General features: G+C 53.0%; 6 protein-coding genes across 13 annotated transcripts; 3 read left to right on the top strand and 3 right to left on the bottom strand.

Annotated features, from left to right (window-relative positions):
- The first annotated feature begins 109 nt into the window (after positions 1-109).
- DDAH2 (dimethylarginine dimethylaminohydrolase 2) lies at positions 110-3,573 on the top strand. The gene is made up of 7 exons (XM_045497712.1): positions 110-532; positions 1,367-1,729; positions 1,841-1,940; positions 2,064-2,137; positions 2,300-2,419; positions 2,903-3,052; positions 3,242-3,573. Exons 2-7 carry the CDS (start codon positions 1,433-1,435, stop codon positions 3,356-3,358), a joined length of 858 nt encoding a protein of 285 aa, XP_045353668.1. The 5' UTR covers positions 110-532; positions 1,367-1,432; the 3' UTR covers positions 3,359-3,573.
- Positions 3,574-3,893: 320 nt separating this feature from the next.
- On the bottom strand, positions 3,894-7,537 carry MPIG6B (megakaryocyte and platelet inhibitory receptor G6b). 5 transcript variants are annotated; one of them, XM_045497714.1, is made up of 6 exons: positions 7,026-7,523; positions 6,479-6,826; positions 6,231-6,321; positions 5,861-5,901; positions 5,647-5,726; positions 3,894-5,536 (listed from the first exon to the last, which is right to left on the bottom strand). In XM_045497714.1, the coding sequence occupies exons 1-6, from the start codon at positions 7,084-7,086 to the stop codon at positions 5,432-5,434; spliced, it is 726 nt and encodes a 241-aa protein (XP_045353670.1). In that variant the 5' UTR covers positions 7,087-7,523; the 3' UTR covers positions 3,894-5,431. The 5 variants fall into 5 exon arrangements, with proteins under 5 accessions (XP_045353670.1, XP_045353674.1, XP_045353672.1 ...); XM_045497715.1 differs by having other exon boundaries at positions 5,420-5,536; positions 5,647-5,745; positions 7,026-7,526; XM_045497718.1 differs by lacking the exon at positions 6,231-6,321 and having other exon boundaries at positions 5,647-5,745; positions 7,026-7,527.
- Positions 7,538-8,555: 1,018 nt separating this feature from the next.
- LY6G6C (lymphocyte antigen 6 family member G6C) lies at positions 8,556-11,441 on the top strand. The gene is made up of 3 exons (XM_045497722.1): positions 8,556-8,686; positions 10,160-10,270; positions 10,748-11,441. Exons 1-3 carry the CDS (start codon positions 8,635-8,637, stop codon positions 10,960-10,962), a joined length of 378 nt encoding a protein of 125 aa, XP_045353678.1. The 5' UTR covers positions 8,556-8,634; the 3' UTR covers positions 10,963-11,441.
- Positions 11,442-12,206: 765 nt separating this feature from the next.
- LY6G6D (lymphocyte antigen 6 family member G6D) lies at positions 12,207-14,368 on the bottom strand. The gene is made up of 3 exons (XM_045497721.1): positions 14,284-14,368; positions 14,058-14,204; positions 12,207-12,537 (listed from the first exon to the last, which is right to left on the bottom strand). Exons 1-3 carry the CDS (start codon positions 14,336-14,338, stop codon positions 12,323-12,325), a joined length of 417 nt encoding a protein of 138 aa, XP_045353677.1. The 5' UTR covers positions 14,339-14,368; the 3' UTR covers positions 12,207-12,322.
- Positions 13,721-22,348, bottom strand: LOC123608145 (lymphocyte antigen 6 complex locus protein G6f-like). 3 transcript variants are annotated; one of them, XR_006717119.1, is made up of 7 exons: positions 21,691-22,342; positions 20,844-21,185; positions 20,498-20,761; positions 19,116-19,271; positions 18,889-18,955; positions 18,570-18,755; positions 13,721-13,740 (listed from the first exon to the last, which is right to left on the bottom strand). XR_006717119.1 is itself a non-coding variant. In XM_045497710.1 (6 exons), exons 1-6 carry the CDS (start codon positions 21,743-21,745, stop codon positions 18,731-18,733), a joined length of 909 nt encoding a protein of 302 aa, XP_045353666.1. In that variant the 5' UTR covers positions 21,746-22,342; the 3' UTR covers positions 18,493-18,730. The 3 variants fall into 3 exon arrangements, 2 of the variants coding, with proteins under 2 accessions (XP_045353666.1, XP_045353667.1); XM_045497710.1 differs by lacking the exon at positions 13,721-13,740 and having other exon boundaries at positions 18,493-18,755; XM_045497711.1 differs by lacking the exons at positions 13,721-13,740; positions 19,116-19,271 and having other exon boundaries at positions 18,493-18,755; positions 21,691-22,348.
- Positions 15,805-17,187, top strand: LOC123608150 (lymphocyte antigen 6G6e-like). 2 transcript variants are annotated; one of them, XM_045497720.1, is made up of 3 exons: positions 15,805-15,928; positions 16,543-16,668; positions 16,798-17,187. In XM_045497720.1, exons 1-3 carry the CDS (start codon positions 15,877-15,879, stop codon positions 17,019-17,021), a joined length of 402 nt encoding a protein of 133 aa, XP_045353676.1. In that variant the 5' UTR covers positions 15,805-15,876; the 3' UTR covers positions 17,022-17,187. The 2 variants fall into 2 exon arrangements, with proteins under 2 accessions (XP_045353676.1, XP_045353675.1); XM_045497719.1 differs by having other exon boundaries at positions 15,813-15,928; positions 16,483-16,668.
- Positions 22,349-23,135: the final 787 nt, after the last annotated feature.

Below are 23,135 nucleotides of genomic sequence, written 5' to 3'. Positions count from 1 at the left end.
CGTTTTGCACAAAGGTGGCTGCAGTGTGGGTAACAGAATGAAAGGTGGGTCAGTGACCTTGAGCTCAGGGCAGAAGCCAGGAATTTAGAAGAGGGGTATTTGTGGTCAGGCTTCCATTTTTCGTGCCGGTCCACCATAACGCTGTCTTGCGGTCCATGTCGCATTTGCTGCCCAGCCGACAGGGCCCTCCATATCTGGGTGGGCCTGGGCAGCACTCACGGGGCGGGGCCGAGTTCGGAGAAGGGGAGCGCAGTCCCTGTGGAGCGGGCGCGGCGTAGCAGGGCGGAATGGGCGTGGCCTCGAGGAGCCCCGCCCCGTCCCGCTTAGACAATGCCCCGGAGCCGCCAGACAGTCGCGCCCCCGCCCCACCGTGGTTCTTGAGCTCGCCTTACCCAGGGACCCCTCAAAAGCCAAGAGCTCCAGCCCCCGAGGCTTGAAGACTAGGACTCCCTTCTCCAACCAACTCTGTCCTCAGGGGGGTGGGGCCCCAGCCAAGAACACAAGAGCGCTGGAGTCTGGGTGGCCGCTAGAGGTAAGTCTAGGGGTTGGAGATGTCCCCCGGACCGTGTGCGGGCCAGAGTTTGAGGTTGCCGGGCCCGTGCCCGATACCCGACAGAGTGCAGGAGGCCGAAATTTGGGTGCGGAGCTGAGCTGGGTAGACTTTGGGGGAGATGGACGGGGAGACGGTCCTGGAGCCGGGAGTGGTGCCCGCTCCCTGGGACCACGCCCCCGGTTTCCCCGCCCCTTGGATTTCGTTTTAGACCTCTCCCAGTCCTCCGGGACTCGGTCTGGTTTCTACTGGGTCGTGCTAGGGGTAGCAGGACCGGCAGGGGTGGAGAGAAGATATTTAACTCCTTAGGCTCTAATTCCTCCCTCGTTGCCCCTCTCTCCCTTTCTTGTTGGGCATTCAGGACTTCCATCTCCCAGGCCCTGACTGTCTCCCCAGCTGTCTCCTCCTGTCCCATAACCCCTTTGGGTCCCTTGCCTCACTTCGGGTCCCTATGGCAGCGAGCAGCTGAGGGTTAAGGGGGCGGGGCCGTTGCATTTTTAGGGAGTGAGCGCATCCTAGCGGCTGCCAAGAGGGGCGCCTAGCAGGGACCTCGCGAAGCCCCCGAACAGGGGCAACAGGTGTTTTAGAGATTAGGGGTCCCGGTCTTGTTCCTCGGACTCCCTCCAAAGAAGCAGACCCCGAAGGGTGCGGGGTGGAATGGAGTTGGCGGGAGGGGAACGTCTGGAGGGGGTGGGGCGAAGTGGGAGGGGCGCCCGGAGATGGCAGAAGGAAGACCCGGGCGCTCTTAACCACCCCCTACGCCCTTCTGTGCATGTCTCTTTCTTTGCCCTCCTCCCTTTCTGTCTCTTCTCCCAGACAGGTGAAGTAAAAAGAGAAAACTAAGAAATCATAGCGGCCGGAGGGGGAGACTGTGTGGATGGGATGGGGACGCCGGGGGAGGGGCTGGGCCGCTGCTCCCATGCCCTGATCCGGGGGGTCCCAGAGAGCCTGGCTTCGGGGGAGGGTGCGGGAGCGGGCCTCCCGGCTCTGGACCTGGCTAAAGCCCAGAGGGAGCACGGAGTACTGGGGGGTAAACTGAGGCAGCGATTGGGGCTGCAGCTGCTAGAACTGCCTCCTGAAGAGTCGCTGCCGCTGGGACCGCTTCTCGGTGACACAGCCGTGATCCAAGGGGACACGGCCCTAATCACGCGGCCCTGGAGCCCCGCCCGCAGGCCGGAGGTGAGCGCCAGGGTGCGGGTGGGTAAGAGGAGAGGGGTAGCTGGCCGTACGGGGTTTTAAGAATTGCAGGTGGGAATGTCTCTGCCCCGCGCCCTCTTTTCCTGTCCTAAGGTCGATGGAGTCCGCAAAGCCCTTCAGGACCTTGGGCTCCGGATCGTGGAGATGGGAGATGAGAACGCGACGCTGGATGGCACTGATGTTCTCTTTACCGGTGAGGCTGAGGTGCCTGCATTCCTGGGCTTTGCACTGGGAAGCAGAGTTGAGACTGGGCCATGTCGGGCCTTGTTTCCAACTCACTCTCGCTCTTAAACCCCCGCGGCCTCCCTGGGCTCAGGCCGGGAGTTTTTCGTAGGCCTCTCCAAGTGGACCAATCACCGAGGAGCTGAGATCGTGGCGGACACGTTTCGGGTGAGGAGCAGGACCAGCTTCGTGCTGGGGGAGCCAGGAGCTGATGGGGTAGGAAGGGCGCGGGGTGGGGCGCGGCGTAGGGAGGAGCCAAAAGCAGCTTGTGTTTTAGGGAATCCTCTCACTCCTCCCACTTCCCTGAATTCTTTCCCTTGTTGCCCCTAGGACTTCGCTGTCTCCACAGTGCCAGTCTCCAGCCCCTCCCACCTGCGCGGCCTCTGCGGCATGGGGGGACCCCGCACTGTGGTAGCAGGTAGCAGCGAAGCCGCCCAAAAGGCTGTCAGGGTGAGAGGCGGGGCAGGGGTGGGGCAGGTTGGGGTTCGGCCACAAAAGTGGGTGTGGCTCCCGGCCCTAGAGGCTGAAAGCAGGGAGGTTCAGAGAATTAACTCCAAACCTTGCCCTCATGGGGCGGACTATCTAGTGTGAAAACCTGTGAGAAAGCAAGTTGTTATACTAGCAGGACAAGGACAGGGAACACAGCAGATTCACATCATCTTCCCGAGTTTCAAGTAACTCCCAAAAGATGGCAACTAAGTTATGACTTGAAGGATGCATGAAATTGACTGGGAGGGGCTGGAGAGGGGGAGAAGAGGGTTGGAGGTAGAAAGAAGTGCATGTGAGTATGAGGTGGAACAGAGGTAACTAAATCACTTAGAACACTGCCTGACACATACTAAGGGCTAAGTGCTTGCTAGCATTATTATACAGCAAATGTAACTGTGTCCTCAGCCCTCTGAGCTTCAGCACTTCCTCTTTCCTCTCCCTCAGGCGATGGCAGTGTTGACGGACCACCCCTATGCGTCCCTGACGCTCCCAGATGACGCAGCTGCTGACTGTCTCTTTCTGCGTCCTGGGTTGCCTGGTGTGCCCCCTTTTCTCCTGCACCGTGGAGGCGGGGACCTGCCTAATAGCCAGGAGGTGAGGGAAGGCAGCAGCTCCACCACTGCCACCAACCAGAGAAAGGGGTCTCAGGCCTTCTTAGTGGGAGGAAGAAGGGGTACCGTCTCTGGACACATGGGTGGTGCCACCCTGAGCTGGCTAGAAGAAGGGCCTGGCTGTGGCCTCAGGATCTTACTCCCCTCTCCTCACTTTATATCCTCCCTGCAGGCACTGCAGAAGCTCTCTGATGTCACGCTGGTACCTGTGTCCTGCTCAGAACTGGAGAAGGCAGGCGCTGGGCTCAGCTCCCTCTGCCTGGTGCTCAGCACACGCCCCCACAGCTGAGGGCCGGGCCTTGGGGGGTCCTGGCTGGCCAGGGGTAGGGCAGCGTAGGGATGAGAAGGGGAAGGAGGCTTAGATAGAGGACAGTGAATAGGTAGTAGTGCGGAGAGGGCCCCAAGATGGGGGGGGGGGGGGGGGAGGGCTTAGTGTGGGAAAAAGGATGGAGTCCACTGGGTGAGTCATCTTCCTCAGAGATAATAAACAGAACCGACCTTTTAGACTGGGTTGTGGCTTGTGTCTTATTGGGGCAGAGGGGTAGGGGCAGGGCTGAAATCTGGGGTTAGTGCTGGGAAGGAGGCCTCCTTCATTCATCAAACCCTCATTAGGCACTTACTGACTCATTGCCCAGCCCTATCATAGGTGTTTGGGCACAAGATGGACAGGATAGAATTTCTATTGTGGGCAGCACATATGAGGGAGAGAAGAAAGAGTATGGGTGGATCACTCAATTTATCCAAATGTCAGATGATTCAGAAACTGGTAGATTACCAACCCACTCCTAGATGATAGAGAGGAAGAAGTGACACTTCCAGGGACGTTCATTTTCATTCACTCATTTACTGAGGCTTAGCAGTAAAATTAAAAAGGGTCAGTCTCCTGATATCAGGGAACTCACAGTATATGAAATTGAAATACAGGTTGTGATGGAACAATTCACAGGATGTTGTTGCTATGACATAAATAAGGAGACTGCCTAAGGCATCAAGATGTACGCAGAGGTAGGCAAAGAGGGTCAGGAATGGCTTCCCAGGAAAGGCTACATTTCAACTGAGGATAAAGAAGAATTAGCCAGGAAGGTGGTGGGGAGGAGGAGGAGGAAGAGTGATCCAGGAAGAAGGACTTGCATTGCGCAAAGGCATATTTGGAGGCTGGAGAGAATCTCTCCAAGGCTGGCACGTTGTGTGCATGTGGAGTGACAGGGACAAGCCTGGAGAGTAGGCAGAGTGCTGCAGTACCTTGTACCCAAAGCTAAGGCCCATGGCTCCAGAGCTGAAGGTTATGGAAAGAAATACTGCAGTTCTGGAATGTAGACCATGAGGAGTAGGTTACCATTTGGGGAGGACCCCTCTGGCTTGAGGGAGGAAGACAAGGGCAAGAGGATGAGGTGGGGCTATGGGTGACCAGGGAAGAAATGAGAGTACATTCGGGTGGTAGCCCTGGGCGTGAAGAAGGGTAGGATTTCACAGTGACATTAAAATAGGACTTGGTTCATTGTGTGGGAGTGAGCGGAAGAAGGTCTGCATGACTCCCAGTTTCTGGCTTAGGCAACTGGGTTGATCAATAGAGAATGCAGAGAAGTATTAAGTGACAATGAGTTGGGTTTTGGATATGCTGTGTGCAAAATGCCTACGGCCAACCAGACAGAGATGTCTCAGGGATAGTTGGGAGATCCCATTCCCGGAAATGTGAGCTGGAGAGAGTTCTGAGTTGTTTGCAGAGGTGAGGGCTGAGAACTGGCTGCGGATGGCAGATTCCCAAAGAGAGGGAAGTCTGATAAAGAAAGGACAAACCTAGAATGGTGGGGAATACCATGGGGGTAGGGAGCAAGGAAAAAGAGTCCAAAAGGAAGACACCAGCAATAAAGAAAAACAGAGCTTAAAGAAGGGAGTGATCAAAGACCAAGCCAGATGATGCTAAAAAATCTACTGGGTGTGGCCATCAGGACCTCACTGGCAACCTCATAGAGAGCAGATGAGCAGTGGGGGTGGAGTAAAGGAGAAGAAAATATGGGTGTAGGCCCCTGGTTCAAAGAGCTGGACTGTGGAGGGAAGGGAAGAGTAGGACAACTATCTAGGAGTTGTTGATGTCTTAAGATAGGGAGACAGGGCTTGATCAGGTTTAGAGAGAGCACCAGTGGTGAAGGAGACAAGAAAGTTATGAGATGGGGTAGCTGAAGGAGCAAGATCAGTGGCAGAGATAGCCTGGAACCCAGGGCTCCTGATTCTCAGGCTAGTGCTCGATTCTATCCCATGGTGGATTCCTTTTCCAAGTGAGGAGCCAAGGAGGGGCCGAAAGTTGTGGAGAGCTGAGAAGCCCCAGCTTGCGAGGTTCGAGGTTTGGAATAAGGACTTCCCTTCAAACTACAACCGCATAGATGGTGGAGGCATCAGCAGGGACCACTGGGGTTAACCGGAGGGGCCTTCTGAGGGCCAGCTGATCCAGGTCTGCATAGAGCAGGCTCTGAAAGGTGGGCAGGAAAGCAGAAGGGTCTCAGAGATCTGACTCCCTGGGAGATACAGGCTTTTCCTCGGGGATTCTGGCCAGCCCTCTTCCAATCCCCAGGCCCTTACCGGCTCCTGGTCCAGGTCCCCTGTGATCTTAGGCTCCTCCTCCTTTGCTGGCCTCTGGGTCTCGACTTTCACCAGTGGATCTATATGGGGGGGACAGAGCTGAAGAATTGAGAGAAAGTGACCAACTTGTCTGCTCCCAGGAAGGGCTCAGACTCAAGAATTGAAAGATGGGAAGTGCGGGAGCAGAAGGAAAATGAGGTGGAATTAGTCTCACCAAATCTGGGGAGTGGTTGAGGTGGGGGCGGGGGTGATCGCCTGTAACGGATGTGTAGGAGTCTTTGAGTGCCATCAGTTTTGTCTCTCGTTCTCCTCGGGACCAACAGCAACCCAGCAACTCGGAAGGGTCAGACCCACAAACAATTTGGGCTCCACTCCCACCGATAATTCCGCCCATGCTCTGATCCTCCTCCAGCTCTAGCTTCACCTTCCAAGCCAGGGCTCCACACACCAGTCTGTGGCCTCGGCCCAAGTTGTGACCTCCCCCATTTTTCTCTAAACCACATGCCCCAGCTCTAGATCTAGCTAAAGTCTGCGAAGGTTCTAGTCCTGCCCTTCCCGCCTCAAGCCCCGCCCATTGTGCTCACCTGCGCCACCACCAGACCACGCCTAACGCCCCGAGTCCCAGCACTAGTCCAGCGCCCAGCAGTGGGATCAGGAGCTGGGGATTCATGGACCCTGGGGAAACGGAGGAGGGGATGGTGGTGGATGCCGAGGTCAGGGGTGCGAGAACAGAGAACTAGCTCTCCAGGTCAAGAACGTCCAGCCAAGGCCTCTCTCCCTCCCCAGGGTCTGTGTTCGAGTTAAGCCCCCGTGCGCAAAGACCTGGACCTACCGTGGGCAGGCCCCGGAGCCCTGCAGTCAGCCCCGTCCCCTAGCACATGAAGCACAGTACGGCTCTCCTCCTCGCGGCGGCCCCTGCAGAAAAAGGTGCCTGAGTCCCCCGCGCTCAGGAGCAGCTCCAGCCGCCGGATACTAGGGTCCAGGGCACGTAGGCGACCAGCAAAGGGCTGGACGGGAGACACAGTGGGGGTCCCGCTGGATGAGGCCCACAAGATTGGGCGGCGTCCTTTGGACAGGCCCCTGCAGGCCGGGAAGCTAGGCGCCCAGGCCCAGCGGATGGGATGCGAGACCCCTACGCAGGAGAAATTCACCCGGTCTCCAGGGCGGCCGTCCAGTGAAGCTGGGTTTGGAGGGAGCAGTGGTTAGGGCAAGTCCACAGAGACGAATCCCACTCCCGTCTCCTCTCTCTCCCCTCTCCTCTGCTCTCCTGCGCTCCTCATCTTTCCACACACACCACCCTCCCCTCCCCCACCCCCGCGCCGCCCCCTGCCTCGGTCTTTCCTGGCACCTATCCCAACTTTCCTGGGGGCATGGCTTACCCCCAGGGTCTCCCTGGGCCCTCGCCAACAGCACCGGCAGCAGTTGCAGAACCAGGGCCATGACTGGGATGTGGTGGGGAGAGGAGGGAGTGGATCAGCAGAGGAGACCGGAGGGAAACCAAGGGGTTGGGGGGGTGGGGGGGCGGGTCTGGGCGCTCCGATAAAAGGAGGGCGGGGCTACCAGCTGCCGGGATCCCTCTAGGAGCCCTTCACAGCTCTCAAACAATACTCGGTTAAAAGTGGTGCTCGGGCTGGTTACAGAACACTTTCGCAAAACTTTAACTCCTACAGCTAGCAGGGGCCCAGAGCGTCCGGGCTGGCTGGCTGAGTTCAAATCCTGACTTCACGTGCGGGCAAGTCGCTTAACTTCTCTGGGCATGTTCGCTCATCTGTAAAACAGGGATAAAAGCACCTACCTCATAGAGGATTGAGAAAGAAAAAGAGTAATACATGTAAAACACCTAGCACAATGGCTGACACATAGGAGCACTAAGTGCTCACCATTATTATTATTATTATTATTATTATTATTATTATTATTTCTATTCTTATTTTAGCTTCTACTTCACCTCTGTGCCCACGCTGTCCCTCCCAGCCAGTGGTGCCCCACCCAGACTGGCAGGTTTTGATTTGAGAGACACTTTGGAGCAGGTGCACGTGCCCCACACCCTGGACTTCATTGGCCCTCACTGAACTAGAACAACCCAGGCCAGACCAAGCCCTAGTTTAGCCAGGGCAAGTTCTGAGAACCTTCTAAGGGCCTGAGGCAGCACCTCCCTAGCAGGCAGCCCCAGCCTATGCCTCTGTTCTTGTGACATCATGGAAGCCCCTGGTGACATCGAAAACCCTTCATCCTTTGTCCTGTGGCTAAGCAGGGATTGGGAAGATCAAGTCAGGGCTGAATCAAGATTAAGTTGGCCTCTTCCATCCTTAATTTCTTTTTTCTTTTTTCTTTTAGAGAGAGAGCACACAAGCAGGGGAGAGGGGCAGAGGGAGAGAGAATTTTAGGCAGGCTCCATGCTCAGCAGTGGAGCTCAATGCGGGGCTCAGTCCCACAGACCCTGAGATCATGACCTGAAATCAAGAGTCAGATGCTCACCTGACTGAGCCACCCAGGAGCCTCTCCATCCTCAGTTTCTGCTCACCTGTCCCTACCAGTTCCCCCCAGGGACCCAAATTTGGCAGTTAATGTAGACCACATCCCATTGTCCATTTCCCAGGAAGCAGCAGGCACCGCCACCACAGCCACTGTACTATCACAGGGGCCTTTGGTGATGCCTCTTCAGAGGACTGGGCAGGCAGGGCTGTCAGCTGGGAACCAGGAGGGGTGTCGTGACCTGAAATCAAGAACCAAAATGGAGTTGGCCACTAGTTCACCTATCCTCCGCTACCTCTCTCTCCCATCCCCACTCCTTCACCCAGTTCTGCTTAGTACCTCCCCATCCCTGGTCAGCTGTGTGTAAATAGAGAAGGAGGGGCCACCAGAGGCAGGGAAGGGAGGGGACCATTGGGATTATAAATTCCAAAAAGGCCACTCAACTCCCAGAGCCGGATCCCTGAAAATCTACTGTCAGCTGCTGTACTTGCTACCATTCTCAGGATCCTCATCATGAAAGGTCTTCTGCTGCTCACCCTGTCTGCTCTGCTCTGCTGGGTCTCAGGTGAGCATCTAGGGGCCCCAAGGACTTCTACAGCTTGCCCCCCCCCCCCACCGCCCTCCATTGCCCACTGCTCAGGATCCCAAGGGCCCCAACTGGTGGCTCAGTTCTCCTGTGCCTCCAGGACCAGGCTTCCCCGTCACAGGGTCTTTGCTCCATTTCTCAAGGATTCCTGGCTCCTTCACACTTCTCCCCACCTCCAAGACCTGCCAGGGCTCCAGGTCCCCTCTCCCCTACTCCACTACCAAACTCTCTGGGACCCAGCTTACTGCTTTCTCCTCTTACCATCTGCACTCAGCAGAGTCCTCCCAGAAACCTAGGCATCCAGTCTGGGACTTCTTGTGCATCCCACCCTCTCCATCTACTCCATCAGATTTTGTCCTCAGTCATTCTGAGAGGCAGTGGCCTTTTCTAGTGCACCCTTGGGCTTCCCTGGGGAGCATACCCCCAGGGATACAAGCCTTCTGGAGGGTCCCAGGGATCTTTTAGAATCTCCTGGGAAACTGGGGAGATATCCCAGCCTCCTAGGGAGGGAATGCCAAGGCTGCTCACGCCCAGGGTGAAATGGATTTGTTGCACAGAGGTGCAGTCACCGGACCCCTCTACTCTTGGACTGAACCCCTCCTTTGCCACACTTGGCTCACCCAAACCTGCAATTAGCTGAGGTGGGAACTTGGAGGGTGACACTTTCTGCTTCCATTCTCTCCCTTTTGGTAAGGTGCTCAGGTGGAATCTGATGATCTGGTTCCCAGATATTTTTCTTTTCTTCCTCAAAGCCGCCAGGATGACAGGATCCCACACTTACGGCGGTCCCAGGTGGTGAGAGTAAATTGCTAAAGCTGACCACAGGGGCACCTGGGTGGCTCAGTCAGTTAAGCGTCCAACTCTTGGTTTGGCTCAGGTCATGATCTCACCGTGAGTTCGAGCCCCGCATTTGGCTCTACGCTGACAGCGCAGCCTCTCTCAAAAATAAATGAGCTTAAAAAAAATAAAAATTAAAATTAAAAAAAAAGCTGGCCTTAGGTGGCTTTCTTGCCAGCCTCAAGTTACAAGCCATTTATGCAAGTGCTGCAACCATCATTCTTATTTGTAATATTTCTCCCAATTTCAAGTCTCCATCTGTGACGTCTTCTGAATTCCTTTATCTTTTCCCCCACCTCCTCCATTCCTTGCCCACGGTATTCTCACATTCCATCTATCCCCAGCCCTGTGTTTTTGTTGGTAGCTCTACCCCTCTTGACTCATTCCCCATGGGGTGGGGTGAAGGACAGTGTTTAGTGTGTGGGCATTCACAGAGCAGTGCTCCACCCTCCCCTACCTCCACTGTTGCTGCTTTACTCACCTCCTCTGTCACTACCAAACCAAACAGGTTAGAACACCTACTTGATTGGCTCTTCTCCACCCTACCCCACAGCTCTGCTGGTCCCCAGGTGAGTCAGACACCCCATCACCTCAGCCTGACTTGTGTCTTCCCAGCTGACATTCGCTGTCACTCCTGCTACAAGGTCCCTGTGCTGGGCTGTGTGGACCGGCAGTCCTGCCGCCTAGAACCAGGACAACAGTGCCTGACAACAAATGTGTACCTCGGTAACATCCCCCTCTTTAGTGGGGAGAGGGGACCGGTGGGAGACTCTATTGGTGAGGGCTGAGGCCCAACTCCAGCTCAGACTGAGGTGGAACAGACAATCACAGGAATGATGATATTTGGCCCAGGGTTCTTAGGTACCAGGTACCATTCTCTGACTTTACATGGATTGTTTGAGTTCATGTTCAAGAATCCTATGATGTGGGTGCTCTCATTACACTGAGGAGACAGCCTCAGAAAGAGACACTGACAAGTCCAAGGCCTCACAGCCAACAAGTGATAGGACCAAGACTGGGGTGAGGGGGTGGGGGAAGGAAGTGAAGGAGGACAGTCAGACTTACTGAGAAGAGATAAAGAGGGGAGGGCCAGGGGCAGAGTAGGGAAGGAAGCCTCCTAGGTGGGTGCATGGGGAGGGGAGGTGGGCACAGGCATGCCAGGTGCCCATCCTAGCTGACCCCACTGTCCACTCCTACCCTCAGGTAAGATGTGGGTTTTCTCCAACCTTCGATGTGGCACACCCGAAGAGCCTTGTCGGGAGACCTTCAACCAAACCAACCACAAGCTGGGTCTGACCTATAACACTACCTGCTGCAGCAAGGACAACTGTAACAGCCCAGCCCCTCGGCCCACCCCGGCCCTGGCCCTTGTCCTCCTGACCTCTTTGGCTGGCCTTGGCCTCTGGCTGCTGCACTGAGACTCACTCCATTGCTGCCCCTCCTCCCACTTGCCTTAACTTGAGCTGAGCCCTGTGTCTCTGTGTCCCCCGGCTCCCTACAATGGCCTCTCCTTAGCTCCCTTTGCTCAGAAAAACATTTCTCCAGACTCTTCACATTTCTTTAATTAGACAATGGTCTCTCTACCCATCCTGCCACTTTACATCCTCCACTCTGCTTCTCCTGAGTCCCTGCCCATATCCCTCTAGACCATTCCAAATCTTCCCCAATAGAGCTCCTCACTCTATTTTTCCTCCTGCACTCTACCGTGCCCTACTCCGGGAGCAATGGGGACCTGGGCCTGAAATTGTCTTCTGTCCTGTCCCCAGCGAAGGCTCCTAGGAAGGACCTGATGACCTCACTGTCTGGGGTTGATTCCCCAAACCCTGGCCCTCATACATACCCCATTCCCATGATCACCTCTTTCCATTTTGAGTAATAAATGTCTATGTCTGATAAATTGTGTGTTTATTGTCAACAGACCTCTTGTCAGAGGCCCCCTTTCGGGAAATGATGTTTTCAGCTCCCTCCCTCCCCCAAGAATCCTTCAAGGGTTTCCCTGAGAGGCTGGGCTGGGGCAAATAGAGAAATGGGTTTTTCAGGCCTCTATCCTTCCTTCCTGTGCCTGAGGTTGGCACACAGGTCTCAGTGTTTGGAGCGACAATTCTTATCCCAAATTTAGGCCACACCTCTGGTGTACTGCCAAGAAGGAGGTGCAGCCTGGCTTCAGGGCTCACCAAAAAGGGTAGGAGAATTGCATGGGGATGGAATCCAGGACCCTCTTAACAGGCCTCAGTCCCTCAGGTTAGAGTCAAGGGCCTCACTTGACCAGGCTACTAAGCAGGGCACCAAGCAACCTTCCTAGCATGGTGCTTACGTTTCCTTTCTCAATCCTATAGAGTCACGTTGGGAACCAAGTGGCAAATGGGAGAAAGGGGAACAAACCCAAACAGTTTCTTTGATTTCTGATGACCCCCACTTAGCCCAGAGACCAGTCCCCTCATGCCCTCATGGTCCTCACTGCCGGGGAAGACTCTCCCTAGCAATAGGACCAGAAGTCACTTAGAGCAGATTCTCCATTGTCCCTTGGGGTTTCATTGGTTAAGGAGTACACCATTATAACTAAGTCCACTGATGCTTGATAACCCCTAAACTAGAGCATGGACGCCCCCATAATACTCCTGCAATTCTCCCATCAAAAAAGATAGAATTTTCCAGTCAGCTCTAGGGTGGTGGATAGATTTTAATGGCTCACAGAGGGCTGTTTGTCTTCTCACCTCGAATCTCCTTTGTTCCCTCGCTCCCTTGTGCCCTTCCCTTCCCTTGAGCCTACTACCCTCTTTACAGTGCTGGCAAGAGCCAGGCCAGTGTGGTGGCTGTTGCAGCCAGGAGGCATGGCAGGGCCACAGTGTTCGCGACGGCGCTGTTGCACAGGTCTCCGACGCAGCAGTCTCTGTGGGTTGTGTAAGTCACATCTCCCACCAACTCTGTTTCCACTTGATTGCAATGATGGGCCGCCACGCAGGCTGGATAGTGATGAATCAAGGTCACTGAGGCTGAGGAGAGAACGAGACTGGGGTGTTGGACTCTTCGCATGAGGACTTGCCTTCTAGGGCAGAGTGGATGTGACTTCAAGGAGCCCAAAGGGATTCTCTACCCCCCTCAAAAAAACAGCTCCATGAAACCAAATGACCAAAATCCACACACTGACACTGTGAACCCTCTAATTCAGTGCACTGAAACGGACCAACATCACTTCTGTGCTGTTCTTGCCCAAAACTCATGACTGCAATCTAGAAATCATGAGAAAATACTAGATAAATCTAAATTGAGAGTCTATAAAATAACTTATCAGGACTCTTCAAAAGTGTCAAGGTCATGGAAGACAAAGACTCAGAACTGTCACAGATCAGAGGAGACTAAGAAGACACGAGAGCTAAAATGTAATGTGGGATCCTGGTCTGGGTCCTGGACTGTCAGTTCAGATGCAGAAATGAACACTACAGGTCCTATCAGCCCCAGGCACAGCCGGGCTGGCCAAAGGAACACGTAGCCTAGGCTCAAGGGATAGGAATGCTTGCGTCTCACTCGAAGGAACCTGTAAGACAAGTAATTAAAATCAGCACTATCCTAAAGATATGATCATTAGATGTACCTAATGAAATCTCTAACATAAAGAATAAAGATATTTTTGAGATTCCAAGTCTCTTGAGATGGAAAAGATGTCCGAGGACCAGACGAAGTAGCACTAGAACACCTGCTAGCATGACCTCATGGACTTCCAGTCAACAGTGTCCACTTTCTCAGAAGAACCCTATCCCCACTTTTGTCCTCAAAAACCCTCATGGGTAAGCAGTTGGGGAGGGGGTGGGACTTTGGAGCATCAGCTCCCCATTATCTTGGATGGCACCACACCAATAAATGGCCTATCTTTCTTCTCTGCCAAAGCTCGGTGCCTGTTTTTATTGGCTTCTTGTGCAGCAAGTGGATGAACTCTCGTTCGGTTTGGCTCTAGTACAGGACCCCAAAAAAAGACATGCGTAGAACAACTGGCTAAACTGAATAAGGTCTGGAGATGAGTTGGTAGTACCAGTGTTATTGTTATTTTCTGATTTTGATAATAGTACTGTGGCTATATAAAATGTTAACATTAGAGGAAGGGAGGTGAAGGATATACAGGAACTCTCTGTACTATTTCTACTAAATAATTTTCAAAAATTATTTCAAAATTACACACACACACACACACACACACACACCTGGTCCTTATCTAATGTCTGCAAGTTTGGTTTACTATTTTGGTCCCTGACCTCAAGGGACAGAACTTTTTCAACCATTTGTGAGTGAATGGGCCTATGAGACTCTGGAGAGTTAAGAGGGGGAAGTAGGAACATAGGGACAGTGGGCTGCTGAGGGGCTGTGCCAGAGCCAGAGGGCTCTAAGACTGCTCTACTCTGCCATGGCACCATCTGCCCAGAGCCAGACTGAGCCTAGAAGGTTCTGGAAACCAGAAGGATCGAAGTAGGAGCTGAAGGCAGGGAAGGGCTGGGGGAAGAGGGAGAAACTGAGGACTCACGGTTTCCAGATAGCTTGTTCGGTCCCAGGCCTGGCTGGGGTTTGCGCTCCAGGAAGCCACAGCGTTCTCCCTCCCTGCAGGTGGCCACGGTTTCTTTGCAGGAGCTGCCGGGGCCTCCTTTGCAGTCATAGCACCTCATTTGGTTTCCTGGCAGGAAAGAAGAGGTGCTTGACCCGGGCTGACTGAGGAGCCAGTGTGGGTAGAGGGGGATGGGCTGCCTCCTTACCCAAGGCAGTCCCCAGCAGGGTGCCAAGCAGGACCCCGACAACTGGGGAGTTCATTGTGTCTGCCTGTGTCAGGATCACCTCTCTCTCCCACCCCCCCTCCCTGGCCCTGCTCTGCCAGCCTTATATCCCCCTTGCTTTGGGCTTTATAGGGCAATAAAAAGGGAGGAAAGAATCTCCCCCAGCAGGCACTGGGGCCTCATTGGGGACAGGGAGGGGCCCCAATGGCAGGAAGAGCCCTCAGCATCCTCTGGAGTCCCCAGATTCTTCCTTCCTCAGCAGCTGTTCTAAAGCTGTGGCCCCCGAATTCCTGGCCCTAAGACCCTTTTGGAAGGTCCTCAGTGTTCTTCCTTTTCCAACTTCATACCTACGTGAGGTCAGATTTTCTTTGTATACTTCGACCAAAACAACATATCCCAATAGACTTTGTGCAGAAGAAGATGTGAAAACCTGGCCATCTTCTCTTAAGCCTGACTTTTATGTAATTCCCCAAAGTGTGGAGGGATACTACTTTTCTATGTTGTTGGGAAAGAAGTTACTTTTCACAAAACTGTTTTGTTAACATGTAATAGGTTTATTATTTTTATTTTTAAATAAACCTATTTAAACTGCTCTGTTTTGATTTCTAATATAGTAAATACCAATATTAACTCCCACAAAGAAAAACTCTGCTCTGTCTTCAGTAATTTTTCAGAGGTGAAGGTCCTGAGATTAAAAAAAAAAAAAAAATGTTTTGGAGATCTGTCTCCTCTGCCTTCCCTCCTCTATCTTACTCCTGGCACATCCCTGTTCTGATGCCTCAGATCAGGCTCTCCTCCCCAATGTCTTAAACCCAGTTTTCCAGAATCTACCACCACCTTCTAAATCTTATCCCCACATTCCTTCCAAGTCTTTCTGAGCCACACACCCCCCCCAGTGGAAACACATCTGTCCCTCTGGCCCCACCCATGATTAATTCCTCCCTGGTGGTAGTAAAGCTGGGAGGGATAATTATAGGGTACAAATGTTGAGGCTTGGGGGGATCAAAGGGATCTGAAGCTGGGTGGGGTCCCACTTAGACAGCTGAGCTTTGTGTGGAGGGGCAGGTGGAAGAGGGTAGTGTTCATTTCACATTCAAACACCACACTGGAGCCATTCTGGGTCAGGGCTTCCAGGAGGGTGACCTTGAGAGACTCAAATGCTTGGAGAGGGGAAAAATGGAGCAAACAAAGACAGGGAGCTGAGTTGACAGAGCTGAGAACAGCTTGAGAGGAGGGGAGGGAGGGAGGAGTGAGGGGGAAGGTGACAGACATAACTCTGGAGCGGCAGACGCAGCCAAGAGTAACAAACACAGAACGGAGAAGACCCTGAAGACTGGAGCAGACTAAAGTAGGGGGAAGAAAGGATGTGAGAGATGTGGGATGCAAGAGCAGAGGCCCAGGATCCTCCCACGTCAGGCTGGTGGATCTGGTCCTGGTTCCACCCCCCCCCCCCCAGATTCACTCCCTAGGTGTGTTTGTTTACTGGTCCCTCCCTGTCTCACTCAGATGCTCCAACTCTCGGGACCTCGGGGTGCAGATCACATTCTCCCAGACTCCTGAGCCCTGGGTCCAGCCATGGGCACCTCCAGCATCTGTCTGTGCCTCCTGTTCCTCTGTGGGGCACTGGGTAAGGGTGGGCCAGTGGGGAGAAGCGGGGAAGACTGGAGAAGAGAGTTGTAAGGGCTTTAGAAGGAAGAGCTACCGGGAATGGCCTCAGGCCAGGCGAAGGTGGAACAAGAAGTTTCTTTCCGAAGACATTTGAGAATAACTATCTCTTCCTTGCAGCATCTCTTGGACATGCCTCTGACCTCTGTCTCCCCTGTCCTTTATCTCATCTTTTGCTTCTTTACTGGGTCCCTTGGTTAGTGTCAGTGTCGGTTCTTAATTCGCTCTTGTCTGTGGCACCATTCACTTATCCTCTTTACCGCCACCCTACCTTCCCCGGTCTGGCATTTTGTGTCACTCTCTGCATTCATCTCTGACTCTCGTGGCTTCTGTCATGTCTGTGCACTTCTCACAACCTCTGTATCCCTCTGGCTTCTGTGTCTTTCTCTTTTCCTGAGTTGTCCCCCCACCCTCCTCTGTGTCTTTTTTCTACTTCTGCCTGCCCTCCTCCCTCCCTTTCACCACTTCCCTCTCCCCACTTTGTGTGTCACATCTCTCTGTGAATCCCTGTCGCAGGTCTGGGCTCGAGCCTCTCACTGGCCTGTTTGCCTCTCTTGATCTCTGCTGACCCCCCAGGTCTCACCACGTCCCCCACCCGGGGACGGCTCCGCTGTTACACCTGCAGCTTCAGCAAACCCTGCTATCCTGTTCTCACCGAGTGTCAGGATGACGAAGTTTGTGGCATCAGTATCGGCACCTCAGGTAGGACTCTGGTCCCATGGCTCTACTCCAGGCCCATCTCCATCCATCCATCCTGCTTTTCCTGCTGCCCCACACACAGTCTTTGCCTCCTTCCTGCCCGGGCCTCAGCATTCCCTCTTTGTCCCACAGAGCAGAGTGAGATCATCGAGCGGAAAGGCTGCCTCCCAAGGGCCCAGTGCCCTCTGCAGGGCCATGCCACCTACTGGTCACGCTCCTATGCTCTGCGGCACCACTGCTGTGAGCAGAACCTGTGCAACACAGCCACCATGCTGCAGCGGCTCCCCAGCCCCCTCCTCATCACTCTGCTCCTCCTCGTGGCCAGCTTCATGTGGGGAGCCCACCTCCTCCACTAGCCTCAAACCAGGACTCCTCCACCATCACCACCACCCTGGAAACACCTCACCTGAGATATGCCCAAGTACCTGATTCTGAAGAGACCTCAGGTCTCTGGCCCAATACCTTCCCAGACCCTTCCCAAGGCCTGATTCCTACGGGCACTGCTCTAACCCCTATAGGTACCTGCCCAGAGCCCAGCCTCATAAAGAACACCTGTTCTATGCCTTTTGTCTTTTCTAGTTGCCCGATGTTGATGCTCTATCTTAGCTCCAGGTCTTGGGCAAGGCAGGTGTTTTGATGGAGCTGTGGGTCCCAGGCATGGGGATTGAAGGGGCACCAGGTATGGTGAGGAGGACAGTCTTGCTAGGAAAGATTACTTTGGCAGGTTAGGAACTCAGGAAGGAGGTTCTTGGGGAACTATGAAGAGTAAATTTAATAAAAGTGCTATTTGTGAGTCTAGGACACTGCTCTGTGTGGTGTGTATGTGCGTGTGCTCTCTAAAAACAAACTATAGCTGCTTGGTGGGTTTGGTTGGGGTGCTGGGACTAGAACCCTAACTTTCACCTCACTCTCCATCTGTGTCATTCCCGTCCTCCTCCTTGCTAACAGGTCAGCTTAAGCTGCTGTAGTATGAAGGCTTTTGGTGACACTCCTGTGAAAGCTTTTCTCCACTGAGGTCCAGGCTTGAGCACACAAAAGGATGTGGCTGGGAGTCCAGCTCCTTTCTGCCTGAGACCGGGGAGTGGACAAGTTGGGAGCGCCAATGCCCTTCCCTGCTTGGCCAGCCCAGACTTGTCCAGGGTTCACTGACAGCCCAGCACACAGGGCCCAATTACACACCCCACCAGTGAATCCACCCACCCACCCTTGTGGACACTCCCTCTCCCCAGGGAGATACCATGGGACTCTTGGAGCTCCCAGGATGTCAGGATGTTGATAAGCCTCTGCCACTCCGGATGCCACAATGAAGTGCTAGGATAAGGAGGGTGGCTCAGGGTAGGGGCTGAGCACAGCCACCCCTCATCCTGACTCAGTGCCCTCCCCTTCCATGCAAGGAAGTCTGGGGTCTGATTAAAGGTGCCTGTTCTCCCTCACCTTCTTCTCTGGGAAAATGAGACTGAGCAGGGATGAAGGATTGGAGGTGGGGGGTGGTCTGGCTTAATTTAGAGGCCACCTGAGTCTTCTTCCCATTCTCTCTGTCATTCCATCCTCCTACTTGATGCTTCCATTTGTTTCTTTCTGTCCATCTCTTCCTCTTACTTGAGTCCTTGCCTTCTCTCTTCTTCACTTTCCTCCATTTATCCTTTGGTTTCCCCAAGACTGATACTCCACCATTGCTCAAGTCTCTGGATTCTTCTGTCTCCTCTCTGTCCATCCCCACCCCTCCACACCCCCTGCCCCCTACCCCAGGCTCCCCTCAATCCCATGGGACTGGGCACTTAGGGTCACCCCTTCACTGGCTATTATAAAACAGGAGACCACACTTTCTCATAGGTGATGTCACAAGATAATGCTTCTCCTTTCCTTCAGCAACAACTCCCCCCAACACACAAGCATGCGTGCACACACACACACACACACACACACACAGCTTGACTGCTGGAGACCAGCTGGACTGTAAAGTAGCACTCTCAGCCCCTCCCCCCTTGCCAGGGATTTCAGGCGAATCAGGTGCCAGATGGCTGGAGAGACAGCAGGTCACACTTCCCAGCAGATGTCATCGAGATCATCTGATCTTGTGGGCAGGTGGGCTGTGGGTTTTGTGAAGCAGAAAGATAGATTAAGGATACTTCCATACTCCACCTCCTCAGAATTAGGATTCCACACCCATCCCAACCCCAGTCTCCTCTGGGATTTAAGCCTGTACCCCCTATTGTTTCTTACCTGAGACGGGCCATATGGATGTTCTCATAGACCTGGATTTCAGGTTTGAAATGAGGAATCGAGGCATCTAAGAAGAAGGAGCCATATGGGGTGCAGCAGAGAAATTATCAGATAATTCAGAGCTATATTCCTTACTGCCCTCCTCCCCTAGAGAAATAGGGTATAGAGGCAACCCTCTGCCTCACACCCACATGCTCTCTTCTTTCCTCTGGGAGGGAGGGACTCACCTCTGCACTGAGCCCTCTGGACCCTCTGTCTCCAGAGCATGATGCTGAGGGCCACGATGGTGAACCCCTGACCTGCTGCAAGCAACAGCATCAGGATCCAGGATACATCCCAGCCCGTTGCACGGGCACAGAGGGCAGGGGAGGCATCCATGGAGGCTACAGTAGGGGCAAGACAATAGGGATAAGGAGGGAGGTGGTGAGGGGTCTGTTCCCATACCCCAAAGAAAGGCCTCTCCCCATAGTCTGGTGGGCTCTTCCCACCAGAAGACCTCATATGCATCTTTGCCCCCAGTTTCCACCAACCCACTCTGCCCATTTTCAAGCCTCTCATCCTGAGCCTGTGAACCAATAGCAATACACCCCCTCCCATATATGAACAGCTAACTCCAGAGCAGACTGGCGGCCATAACTGGCAGCCATATGAGCAATCTTTCCTCATATCCTTAATAGTAATCCAAAGTTTCAAGAGAAAGTAAAGTGCCTTCCATTCATTCATTCTTTCATTCATTCACTCCATAAGCATTCACTGAGTGACCACCAAATGCCAGGCGCCACATTAGGTGCTGTAGATGTAGAGAGAAATAAGACCCAGGCACTGCTCATTAACTGGCCTTTGCCTTCCAAACTAATGGCAATTTTCTCCTCCCTCCTGCCTTGTAAATGGGTTATTCTACATCTAATGGCATTCTGTCTGTGTATAATGGATTTTTAATTGTAAAACAATGATACATTTTTTTCTCCTTCTCCTTTCACTCTCAGTAGGCCATTATAACATCAGTGCATATATCTTTTCTTCAAAAGACAACTCCCGGGGTGCCTGGGTGGCTCAGTCGGTTAAGTGTCTGACTTCGGCTCAGGTCGTGATCTCACGGTTCATGGGTTCGAGCCCCGCATCGGGCTCTGTGCTGAACGCTTGCTCAGAGCCTGGAGCCGGTTTTGGATTCTGTGTCTCCTTCTCTCTGCCCCTCCTCCACTCTCACTCTGTCTCTCAAAAATAAATAAATGTAAACAATTTTTTAAAAATTAAAAAAAAGACAACTCCCCCATCAATAATTCTTATTTACTTCCTCTCTGAAATGGGATAGCCCACAAAAATCCTAGGTTACCCTATTTCTGAATAATGGCATATCCCACTGGAATCCTTTTTGTTCTTCATGGCCAATGGTCTATTCCACCAGAAAGATGGCTTAATCAACCCCCTTCTCTGTTACAGAGTTGGCCAATGAGAAAAAAGCCTTCTCCCTACAGGTGATGGTCTGCTCCACCAGAAATCACCCCCAACCCAAATCTGGCCAATTACAAAGTCACGTCCTCCTCCCCTGGCCAGCAGGTGCAGAATGTGCTAGAGACAACATCCTCTCCCATATCCTCCTTCAGTTTACCTGCCAGGCTAAAGCTGACCCCTTTGTTATGAGGCATGAGGCAGCTGATGATTCTTGGTCTCTGTTCCCTGGACTCAGAGAGCTGTTCCCCAGGACACACCAAGAGCAGGGCAGCCCCATCGCCCCAAAATGACTGTACATGGCCCCTCACAGGACCCCTTCCCTCTAGCCAGGTCACAGAGTCTAGGCGTCTGGCAGGGGCCACAGAGCATAAAAGGACGGAGCAGGGGGATCCATCCGCAGCCCTCGCGGATAGCTGGGATCCTGTGGGGAGAGAGGGACCGCTTAGTTTTTTGCTGGGCTTCCTGGCCCCCGGTGGCCCCCCCATCTGCATGCCTCCACTCACCTCTGAGCACGGAGACATCATACACCCTCCAGTTCTGGTACTTGTGGTGCTGACCCAGAACAGCACACCAGTACCGACCGGCATCTCCCTCTTTGGACTTTTCCAGCCACAAAGAGTAGTTCCCCAGCAGTTTGAGCCTGGATGCCCTTACAGACTTCCCAGGCTCTGGGGAAGGCCCCCTCCCAGGCCTGGCCACTTGGACTTGGGCCACCAGGGCAGTGGAGGAGCCTGCTGCAGGGCTGCGGAACCAGGACAGGAGTTCGTCTCCACTCAGAGTGGGTGGTGCGGGACATGGCAGCTCCATTGCCTCCCCCAAGGCTACATAGATGGTCTGGATATTGTCTGTGGAGAGGGGGTTTTATGGTTCTAGAAACCTCCATCAGATCAACAGCTCCCACTTGACCTCTAACTCCTGGCTTCTGCTCCTTCTGGGGTCTCCCAGCATGGGTCTATGTGCTATGAGCACAATTCTCAAATGACAGCTATAAAAAAAGTTGAGGAGGGGAGAAGAGGGTAGGGTTTTCTTCCTCTCTCCTCCAGTGGGTGAGAGAATCTGAAGGCAAGAGAGAAAAGGCTGGAATAGTTGGCACATACCCTTCTCTCTTCCTCTCATTTTTCCTTTTCTAGAAGCATTTATGTGTCTATTCTTATTTTCTAAAGGAAACTGTCCATGATCTGGACCCTCATTTTCTCTGGATCTTCCCCAGAATTAGAGGTAGGGGGAAGTCAGTTGGGGTAAATCTATCTTCTTGAGTCACATGCCATCTGCAGGCCCCTAAGGAGAAACAGCAATAGTTCCTCACGACCTTGCAAATAGCTGAAGAATCCCCCACCTCCCGCTCCTTACCTGCAGCAGCCTGCGGGGGGCCACATAGGAACAGAAGGAGGAATAAGACCGCCATGGGGAGAGCCTGCCAAGTTCTCTTGCCCAGGACCTGGTGCCCCACGGAGGAAACAGAACCCAGATAAAGACTCACACTCCCCGGTCTGGAGTGACACGGTCCTCTTGAGGGGATGGGAATGCTGGGGAGATAAAGCCCAGCTTCCTGTCTACTGGGGAAAAAGTGACCACCACCTTCCAGTCCCAAGGGGGAAAAGACCCAGTCCAGTCTGTTCTGAAGATGATCTCCTCACACTTCTGACTCTACATCAGCTGAAGGACACAGATTAAAGACTCTTCAGGCTAAAAAGCCTGCACAGAAGGGAGCACAGCTGTTCACCTCCATTCAGTCTGGAAGTACATTCTGTGCTCTCTCCTTCACCCTAAGAGATGCCAACCATAAAATGCAGAAGCTGAATCTTCACGTTGGTCTCCACAGAACTCAGTACAAGACTGCACACCCAGCCAATACCCTATAAATAATTTAGAATGATTTTCCGTGTGGCTTATGGCACACCACACATCTCTTCTGAACCCCTGATGAGTATATTACGTTACTATTAAAAGAAGAGAATAACAAGCGTTTGCAGAATTCACCAATTCACCTCTCTACCCCAGGTAGGATAGGATTCTCAAAACAGATCTTCATATAGCTCTAAGAGGTTTTTTTTTTTTTGAGAGAGAGAGAGAGAGAGAGAGAGAGAGAGAGAGAGAGCACGAGTGAGTGAGGGGTAGGGAAAGAGAATCACAGGAGGGGCAGAGAGAGAGAGAGAGAAAGAAAGAGAAGCAGGGAAGCAGCGTTCCCCCAAAGCAGGGCTTGTGCTTACCTGACGTGGGACTCAAACTCACAAACCACGACATCATGACATCATGACCTGAGCTGAAGTCAGATGCTTAACAACTGAGCCACCCAGGCACCCTAGCTCTAATAGTTCTTAATGTGTTATTTACTTTTAAAAGTTATTTACTTTTAAAGTAGTATATATGGCATATATTTTTATATTTTTATTTTTTACTGAGAGAAGAGAGAGAGCACGTGAACAGGGGAGGGATGGGGGGGTGTGGGGGGGTTACAGAGAATCAGAAGCTGGCTCTGCACTGACAGCAGCGAGTCCGATGTGGGGCTCGAACTTGTGAACTGTGAGGTCATGACCTGAGCCAAAGTTGTATGGTCAACTGACTGAGCCACCCAGGAGCCACTTTAATGTTTTTTTATTTTAATTCCAGTTGGTTGACATACAGTGTTATAATAGTTTCAGGTGTACAATATACTGATTCAACATTTCCATGCATCACAGGGTACTCATCCCAACAAGTGCATGCCTTAATCCCCATCACCTATTTAATCCATGTCCCCCCTGCCCCCGGTATTACCTGGATGCTGATTACATCGATATACTCAAATGGTGCAC

The sequence above is a fragment of the Leopardus geoffroyi genome, chromosome B2 (genome assembly GCF_018350155.1).
Source record: "Leopardus geoffroyi isolate Oge1 chromosome B2, O.geoffroyi_Oge1_pat1.0, whole genome shotgun sequence".
NCBI lineage: Eukaryota > Metazoa > Chordata > Mammalia > Carnivora > Felidae > Leopardus > Leopardus geoffroyi.
Note: the sequence above shows the minus strand (reverse complement) of the source record. Positions and strands in the feature narration are given on the sequence as shown.